Below are 9,529 nucleotides of genomic sequence, written 5' to 3'. Positions count from 1 at the left end.
ACTGGAGACCAACCTCTTCAGACTGCATGTTGATCCAGGATAGTTCAGGTTATGGCATTTTCTACGGTTTCTGGTTTTTTTTCTTAGGATTTGCTATGAATGTAATCTGTGTTAATGTATTCTAGATTTATATTTTAGTTTGCCTGTGAATCTACAATGATGATAAACTACAAATCAAACCATGGGAAAGTTTGTATTTTTATTTGCTTCATTTCATATTCAATGACTAATTACATGATAACCTGTACCAACTAGCTTGCTAGGTAGCAGGGTTCATTACTTTAATTTCATTTAGCCATCCTGGCTAACTATCAGGGCCAGTTTTAGGTTTTCGGTGGCCATAAACACAAATATTGGGGGTGAATACTGTACAATTTAAAAAAAGACCCTGGACTTGTGTGGCACAGGGATGGTGGTGGACCAAAATGACAGCAGAGTACCAGTAGCCAGCTCTGCTAACCCTTTACTTCAGCGGTTACAAATGGGTAACATTACTGAGAGTGACAAATGTTCAATAACTTATGTGGAAAATAAATTAAATAAAAAATATTAACGTGACCTGTGCTGTATGCCTACTTACTTACTTAATAGTTTAGACTCATCTTTAGACTAATCCATCTCTTTGTCATAAAATGGATAGCTATGACCATACTTGTAATGCTGGTCTACTGTCATCATATCAGAATATTGAGAAGAATGTAGAAACATACAAAAAAAAACCAAGCAAACCTTCTCATTAAAACCATTCTTTATTTTCATTCCATAAAGGCTTATTCAATGGCCTCAACATTTATATTACAAAACACCATCCTTTTCAGATATATTAGCATTTTGCACCTAAAATGTTTATGTACATTATTTCGCTTTATAATATAGATAATTTTAGCACATCTTTACACTGACGTTACAGGAAACATTAAGACTACACCAGCATAGTCATCGGATAAAATAATGTTTTTCATGTACAATTTAATGTAAAAAAGATCAACAAATACATGCAAATTAATGACCTCCTATGCTGTCCTTATGTTTGAAAATTATAAAGAAATAAAGGAAACTTGATTGACTACGTGTTCTCTGTGTATAGAAATGTATAGTTTAAGTTGTAACCACAGAGTGGCTGTTTCTATCACCAAAATCACTGACTGTACTGTGTGGTGTGTGGACAGTACTGTGTGGTGTCTGTTAAACAAGACAGTCTAAATGAAGAAATTGAAAAAGAACTCAAGAAATTTTCAACGTACTACATAAGATAGAATCAGAAGTTGAGTTTTAAAGAAAGGAAATGGGGCCATAGCTGGTATTACTGGAACAACCACGACCCCAGTTAGTCAACTTGGTCTTGGACTGACAGCATGAATCACTGACCGTTGAGCTGTAAGGCCACAGACTGCAGGCACATGAGGACAATAGGGTAAGTGGCAACATACATTTAAGACACAGATAAACTAAAACCACAGACTGCAACATGAAACTGCTGAGCATGAATGGAAGACCTTCACTGTACTGCATTTCTTCATTAGTGCAATGCTGCGCATGCTGTTTGCTGTCCCTTCAAAAAGACTCCTGTGAGAGGCTAAGATCACGTGCAGCCTTTTAAAGGCATATATAGAATCTACACAGTGGTTATTATGATCTGATTTGAACTTTGACATTTTTCCTGTTCAGGGGACACCAAACCAGATTATGAGCTAGCTGGAGAGGGTTAGATTTTTGTGGGGCCAAAACCTTCTGAAACAAAAAAGTGGCAAAAAAAATAAATAAATCGGCGCAAGGTAAGAGGAATAGACCTGCATTTCCCCACAAAACTTGCACTTAAAATACTATAGGCAAACATTGGAAAGAATGTTTGTTTAAAAAATGTAATCAAGGAGAGATTTTACCTGTCATGCTCTCCACAAAATGTGATATTTTATATAATAAGCCTATGCCTCTTATAAATCACTAAAGACATATAATTAACAGCAATTAACAGCTTATTATGATTTAGGGTTTGAAATTGTGGTCCAGAACTGAGTCAGAGGATCCCTGTTATAGAGGACAGTGATCATTATGTATGTGTTTGTTAATAATGGTATAAATGTCATATGGTCCCTATAACACTAATACAGCCTGTTCAGGATGAGACTGTCTGTCATGATAAACTAAACTACATGAAGGAAGCCAAATGATCCCAAACCTACTCTATATGCAGGGAGGGAGAGGTTAAGAACCTCAAAAATACATGTACTGTAAGTGTTGTTTGAACTGGATGGATTTCTGATACAAGGAGGGAGAAGAGATAAGTGCAAATCCCATATTAAAATAAATATGGCTATGAAATCAAACACAGGTTTGGACGTATTTCACAGAAATTATACCTTATAGGCTCAGTCAGTCAGTTCAAAATTGTACTTGCATCCATGAGACAGGCTCATGTAAGTTTATGTATATGCACTTATAAAAATGTGAAATTAATGAATTCAGCATGTCATTTGTTGTGTATAATATTGCTAATTTAGATATAGCTAAATTTTATGATACCACATGATGTATGGGATGTTGGAATACCTGGAGTTCACTCAGCACATGTCCTAGGAATTGGGTAGCCTAAAATGTGGCAGTGTAGATATCAGAGTAAGTGCAGAAATGACATCACAGTGTGTGATGAGCTGGGACTTCACTGGACAGGAGAGGCGATGTGGATCTCACTCTCTCCAAAATGTGCCCTTCTTCAGCCCTTGGGGTGCTGCACTGGACTGGACAGGACCGGGGAATTTCAGGTGTAATGGACAAAGAGGGATACTCTGTGATTAGGAGCATGGCTCCTCCAGCAGAGGGGGGCAGTTCTCCTCCAGCACGGGGGAGGGGGGGCTCCTAAAGTGCAGGGGGAAGGGCTCCTCCAGAGCAAGAGGTGGGGCTTCAGCACAGGGGGGTGGAGCACCTAAAGTTCTGGGGATGGGGCTCCTTCAGCACAGGGGGGCGGGGCGGGGCTCCTCCAGCAGAGGGGACGGGGCTTCTTCAGCAGAGAGGGGGTGGGCTCCTCCAGCACGGGGGGTGTGGCTCCTAAAGTGCTGGGGGCAGGGCTCCTTCAGCACAGAGGGGGCGGGACCCTGGTTAGCAGGAGGCTACCTGAAGGAGTGGCGGAAATGCACGCTCCTTCGTTTCAGCTTCTCAGGGTTGTGGGACGCCATGTGCGAAAACTCCCGAAAGATGTCCAGATAAGTTGTGTCACCTGGAAGCAGAACAGGAGGTGGTCACAAATGTTCACAAACACATTGCACTGTTCTTATCTGTTTAACACATTCACGTAACATTTTGGCAAAATGTTGCAAAGACGCTGCAATGTGCTTTTCAAAAATGTTTTTTTTCTTTTCCATTTTGTCAATGATCTGGAATGCTCCGTTAGATCCACCTGTTGCACACTGCTAGCAGCAGTGAAGCTTAGCTGTCCTCTCCTGCTGCTTCTTTTGCACACCCAAGCCCACAAGTTGAGCTTGCATGGATAGGAGTTAGAGGAAGACACTTCAAGCACAGCTTGAGCCAACAGGCTGTAGGTGTCAAGCTGACCAGCGGGTGTCACTATTGAGCAATGAGGCATGGTCATCCCGTCATTTGAATCTCTCCCTCCCTCCCTCCCTCCCTGGGCAATACCACAGCCAATTACACATCGCTTTGTGGGGCTGCTGGCCGGAGTCAGACTGGTTATCAGATACTGACACCCGTCCACACATAGCAGCAGTATCTTTCATATTTTGACATAATCATTTAACCTAAACTGGAATTCACAGGTGCACTGGTAGGCCAGCTCATCGCTGCAATATCATTGTTCAATTTGGGATAGCGCAGACAGGCACACACTGTCCTCCTACTCTTTAAGCTCTACGTTCTGCCAGCCGAGCTGTGCAGTCACTGTGCTGGAGGAGTACACAGTGAAGTACGAACAACCAGAGGAGTCGCTGATACGGGGTGACCTCCCGGCTGACTGAAACCCTGTTGCCCCAGGCAACACCACGGCCAATTATGCAGCACCCATGTTTCAGGGTATTTGATATCCTTCCAAATACAGCAATGTATGCAATGGAAGTCTAGTGATATGTTTTATAATAATTATTTCTACAGAATTAGTGGTCGGTCTTTCCTTCACAATGCGATCATGCCCAGATTAACTGAGCAACTGTCCAGTATAAACGTGATGTTATACACTAAGCCAAATAGCAATGTGGTCATTTCTGTAAATCTAACATGTCTTTCAGGTTATCTTATCAGTATTACCGGTTTCTTTGAAAAGAATAGCATTGATTCTTGGTTTTGATTGTTCAAGTGACAATGACTAAAAAATTAACAGAAAAAAATATTTATCAGATTAAATTACATTAATCAAACTGATCTGTTCATTGAGACAGAAAACAGATATGTCATATTAATAAGACTGATCACAAATCCACAGAAAATGAGGGAGAGCAGAATCAATAAAGCCTTGTTAATCTGCTAATGAGGATTACACGGGAATTACACAGCCTGGCTAACACTGAATGGACATGCTAGCATTGTGACAGTGTGAGACTGTTTTGTGATCCCTTAGGAATTTAGTTAGTTACTTTTCAAGAAATATTTTTTTATTGTTTAGCCACAATAGCCCCTAAAACCGGGTATGTACTTTAAAGGGTGTGTGGATACTGTTGTTATGCATTGTTCAATTAATTATGGAAATTCTTCAGCAAAAGCTTGCCGAGCCATATGGCAATTATTTGGCAGTTGGCACCCTTTTTAAAAACTGCTGCAGAATGACGTCTATGGTGTGCAAAAATAGCAATTTCGAACCACTGTGGTGGATAGATCTACATTTATATAGGGCATTCAAGTAGAGCTGAAATGATATATATTATATTGTTTGTTCTGTCTTAAATACAGTGCAACTAATACATTTTACAAACATGTCCTCCAGACAATTGAGGTATATAAATATTATTAGTCATTATTTCAAGAAGTAAACATTACTTTTTAAGGATGAACTGGGATAAATAAAACGAGCTGCAGTTCAACTTTATCTAATATCTAACATTCATCACTTTGTCATTTTATACTTTGATAAGGAAAATGTCTAACCTCTGAAATGCACCCCTAGATGTCTTCACTATAATGCTGGAACCCCTATTATTCCATCAGTGATTTTTCATGAGGAAACATTTCAGGATAGTGAGGAAAGCCATTAACACCATGTACCCAAGCAGACATGCCCACATGGTTTGCACCCTGTGTACAGCTATTATGCACTTACATAGACTAGAGACCACAAACAATACATTGAGAGTGTTTCTGTTCCAAACATGAACCCTCCAGGGGGGGGGGCATCAATGCCAATTACATAGCAAAGGCTCTAGAGCAGTACTGCCTGCCTTCTACCAGTATGTTCTAAAGCTGCTCAAACTGAAGTTTCTTCAGAACCACAAGTCAGTCCAAATACAATTTTCAATATGGAACATATTTCAGTATATAAGTAAAACATTTGGTTCTACATATATATTACACATTTCTTAGGTATCATAGTATGTTATGTAGCATGCTGTGTTATGTATGTGGATGGAGTTTATACAGCAAGTCTGTAGTCAAAGCACCCACATTAAGAAAGGGAGTTATTTTTAACATGTGGAGGTTGGCTACACCTAAAATTGGTCAAAGAATACAGGAACAGAGCAGACCTAATCTTAGCTAGTACAAAAGGGAGATAGATATGCACTATGAATACTATATATACACACAGAATAAATATATAATAAGCAGATTGGTGATGGATATTTACCTTAAAATCTTCATACATTAGAGAAGGCCACCCTTTGAGAAGACTCGATTGCAATCACTGCCTCAGTAATCAATGTGAATTGTGGGTAATATCCCATAACCCCCCCCCCCCCCCGGAAAGCATCAGTACAACCCCCATCCAATTTCACCCAACCTTAAATCTATACCACCCACCCCAAGGTTAATGCAGTTAGCCCTACTGGCAGAATCAGAACGTTAAACCAACACAGACAGAGGAGAATTCACGCAGACAGGAAGCAGAAACGAAGAGCTGGTTAACAGTTCATTCACATAGTTTTATTTAGATTTCTTTTCCAGTGGTTTGAAAGACAACCAGAAAAGAAAAAAAGACATGAAATTCAAAAACAGATAGACAGCAGGAGTGTGGGTTGTACAGGGATATCAGAGACACAGGCCGTTCTCCACCAGTGTTCAGAGAGAACGGTCGGCTCCTGGTGAGAAAAGATGAAAGGCTCACGGCCGTGTTTTGAAAGGAGGCAGCAGAGGAGTTAAAAAGCTTCAGCGTATTTACAGCACAGTCGCTCAGAAGCGCTTTCTACACCCACCATGAAACAGTCACCAAAGACACAACCCTTACCACTTCAGCTGGCAATACAGCACTCAAGGCCGTGCTTATCCTGAATATAGTCATGGCTACAGGGGATTTTATAAATAATATTTCGGTCACAAATTCTCTTTTGTCCTATCTTGCCTTTAATGGGGTATTTTGTTCAGTAATTAGTTATTACCGACTTCATATCCAGCCATATTGGGAGGAAAGAAGTTGTATTTTCACTTAAATATTCCTTTCTTTGGTTTAATTCCATTGAAAATGCTTCCATTGCTTCTGGTACATATAGGGTGAACAGGAAATGGTCATTACGTGGAACAATAAGCTGCTGTCCTCTCCCCCACCTCTATGTGTGCCTCATCAACATTTCTGAGGAACTGCAACACAATGGCTTTTCAGTCCAACGAGTTAATCTACAGACTGGCCAACTTCCCAACAATCGTGCCCAACAGCTCCTTTCTAAACGGTGGAACCGTGGTGAGATGAACACACAAGACAGAAACAGTAGAGTCCATTCATTCGTGCTGCTTGGGTTTCTACATGCACCATACACCAGTTCCACCGTTAAGACGGGCCGTCCTCGGCAGAAAGGAAACTTCACTGAGCCGCAGCGAAGCTCTGAAGCAAATCGGCCATTTCAAAGCGAGAAGCCTTCAAAGCGTAAAAGGAGCGAGCTGCCCAGTAAATACACTGGGCTCTGTTTCAATGAGATTAAATCAAGCTGAAATTAATTTGTTTCTTCCTTAATATTGATTGAAAAAAGCGTAAGCAACAGTTACATCCCCCCCCTCGAGTTCTGCCATCAAATATTGGGTTTAATTCACAGCTTGCTGAATTCAGGGTTATGTAAGACTGCTTAAACGCGTCGCTGAAAATAAAGGATGAAGTGCATTGGATTTAGACTGAATTTCAGCCTCTCCTGGTTACATAAGTTGAATCTATAATGAGAACACATAATTAAATACAGTGCACATGGGCCACAGTTAGATAACTCTACAATTATACACGCGGCAGAGGTTGATTTACATAACAGATGAATAGTTTATATTTTGGGGCTTGGCGGCAGATTCAACCTGAGGCTTAGTGACATCAAAGGCCACAACGCCAGCTCCCCAAGTCGCAGAAAACATGAATAATAGAGCTATCGTCGTCGACCGGGATCGCTCGTAAGCAAGCATTAGAGTGTCCATCCAGACTAACCTCAATGCGCTCGGTCCTTGTGAATGAGCATCAAATTTAAGTGGGTTTTACGTTCATTTCACAACGCTCTAGTTCATTTCGGGTGCCAGCTGAAGTAGTAATGTTGCGTAAGCAAGATCAGAGAAAAGAACAGTTAAATTCCATAGTCAGGGTTAATGACGTATCTGGGCGAATTGAAACCTTTGCAATGCGTATGCAATTAGAGCAAAGGACATACAGTACAAGGTAAAGAACAGTCAATTTAAACTCGGGTGAAGTGAAGCACGCAAGCGGACATTTTACCTTGGCCTGTATGTATGCAATGTTTCTGATGGTGTATTTGACCCATTGAATGAAGACCTGTATCATGTACAACCGCTCTGACGGGATGGCCAGCAACTTTCTGGCTGAGCAGCGAACTATAGCTACGTCATTATTTGCACAGTTTTCAAACTCAGGATTTGGCATCACATTACAAGGTTCTTATAACAAGGACTGTACAGAGTATCACATATTCACCTACAACCACTACAGGAGAACAAATCAACTAGAGGTTAAGGGTCAGGGCAATATCACCCCATGCAGTATTCCAACAAAGCAAATAACTAACAACAATTATGATAGTATTTTTACATATCGGTTTGCAAATCAGTATTTCAAACATACGTCTACAAATACACAGACATCTTACCACATGTATATATACTATATATATTCAAATCAATAGTTTTTCTCTTGAAACAATTCTGCTTATAAAAACCCAAATAACTATCTAGTGTACTGTTTTATTGTAGATTTGTGGTCTTATTCCCTACAAACAGGCTTTTAATAGGGATCCAAGGTTGATGAACTGACAAGTATGTGAGTGTGAGCGCTCAGAAAATGAAAGCCTAACAAAATATATCAAGTTTAAAAAAATACCATCTGCTTTGTCTTGTTAAAAATTAAACAGACTAAAAATAAGAAAGTTAAAGAAATACAGATTATCTGTATTGAAATAATCATTGCACTAGTCCTCTGGGCAGTTGAATATAAATAAAAATCTGATGACAAAGTTGTTCTATTCACTCTCAGAAAAAACGGTTGGAAAAAGTGCCTAAAAAGGTACAAACACTTGTCACTGGGGTGGTACCCAACAGGCACATTAAATTGTACCCCTAGCCAGCCATACATAATTCATTTGTACCATTTTTGTTTTAAAAGGTATTTACTAGTACCCAAATAGAACAGTGTTGTACTTTCAGGGTACATTCACAAAATTTATTCCTTAAAGGACAAAAATGTACCTCCACTGTAGCTACATTTCTGAGAGTGTTGGATACAAATACCCAAAAGCAACAGAATTACAACGGTAAAGTACAAGAAAATATCAAAGATACAAAAAGTGCACAATGTTGCTGTACTCCTAGTAAAGTCCTAGAACCTAGTACCTTATTTTAAATAAACTGCACTATCCAAATCTCCATTGTGTATATACACATTTCTTTTGAGAGAGAAACTTGGATTCACAGTCATGTTGGCCCACATATCTCAACTATTATGTTCATGAGTCCCCTCCCATTTGAAATACACACATGCAGGCACACAGACACACACACGCACATATTATATCGTGCCATTTCACTCTAGCAAGGTTAGACCGGACTCCTGTAAGTACTGAGATTTTGTGGGCTGACACAGTGTATGATAAAGCCTACTCAAATCTCACCTACATCATGTCTTTTTCCCACAGGACTGAAGATGCCTGAAAAGCAAATTCACAGCGTTCTTCCGGAAACCTCTCAGCACACTAAGGGTGTGCTCTTTGGGCACGGACAGCAGGAGCCAGGGACTCGTAGAAGAACCAGGGCTTGCGCTTCTTCTGTTCTCACCCCACGGAGACCTCATGCTTTTTGGGGTCTGGCACTAAGGCAGCGGTTCCCAATCCTCTCCTCGAGCACACCAGGCCGGATCCGGGATATTTGATGTGTTCCACCACAAGCACACCTGATACAAGTA

At 40.4% G+C, this 9,529-nt stretch overlaps 1 protein-coding gene across 2 annotated transcripts in view; it reads right to left on the bottom strand.

The window, feature by feature from the left end:
• Nucleotides 1–730: 730 nt before the first annotated feature.
• The window catches only part of LOC118208270 (arf-GAP with coiled-coil, ANK repeat and PH domain-containing protein 3-like), a 99,432-nt gene continuing 90,633 nt past the window's right edge, over nucleotides 731–9,529 (bottom strand). For both annotated transcript variants that reach the window (XM_035382771.1, XM_035382770.1), the window contains exon 25: nucleotides 731–3,214. In XM_035382771.1, coding sequence (XP_035238662.1) covers nucleotides 3,108–3,214 — 107 coding nt within the window. In that variant the 3' untranslated portion in view covers nucleotides 731–3,107. The remainder of the gene's footprint in view (nucleotides 3,215–9,529) is intronic.

Source organism: Anguilla anguilla, chromosome 11 (assembly GCF_013347855.1).
Source record: "Anguilla anguilla isolate fAngAng1 chromosome 11, fAngAng1.pri, whole genome shotgun sequence".
NCBI classification, from domain to species: domain Eukaryota; kingdom Metazoa; phylum Chordata; class Actinopteri; order Anguilliformes; family Anguillidae; genus Anguilla; species Anguilla anguilla.
The sequence above is the reverse complement of the archived record's forward strand: the minus strand, read 5'-3'. Positions and strand labels throughout refer to the sequence as shown.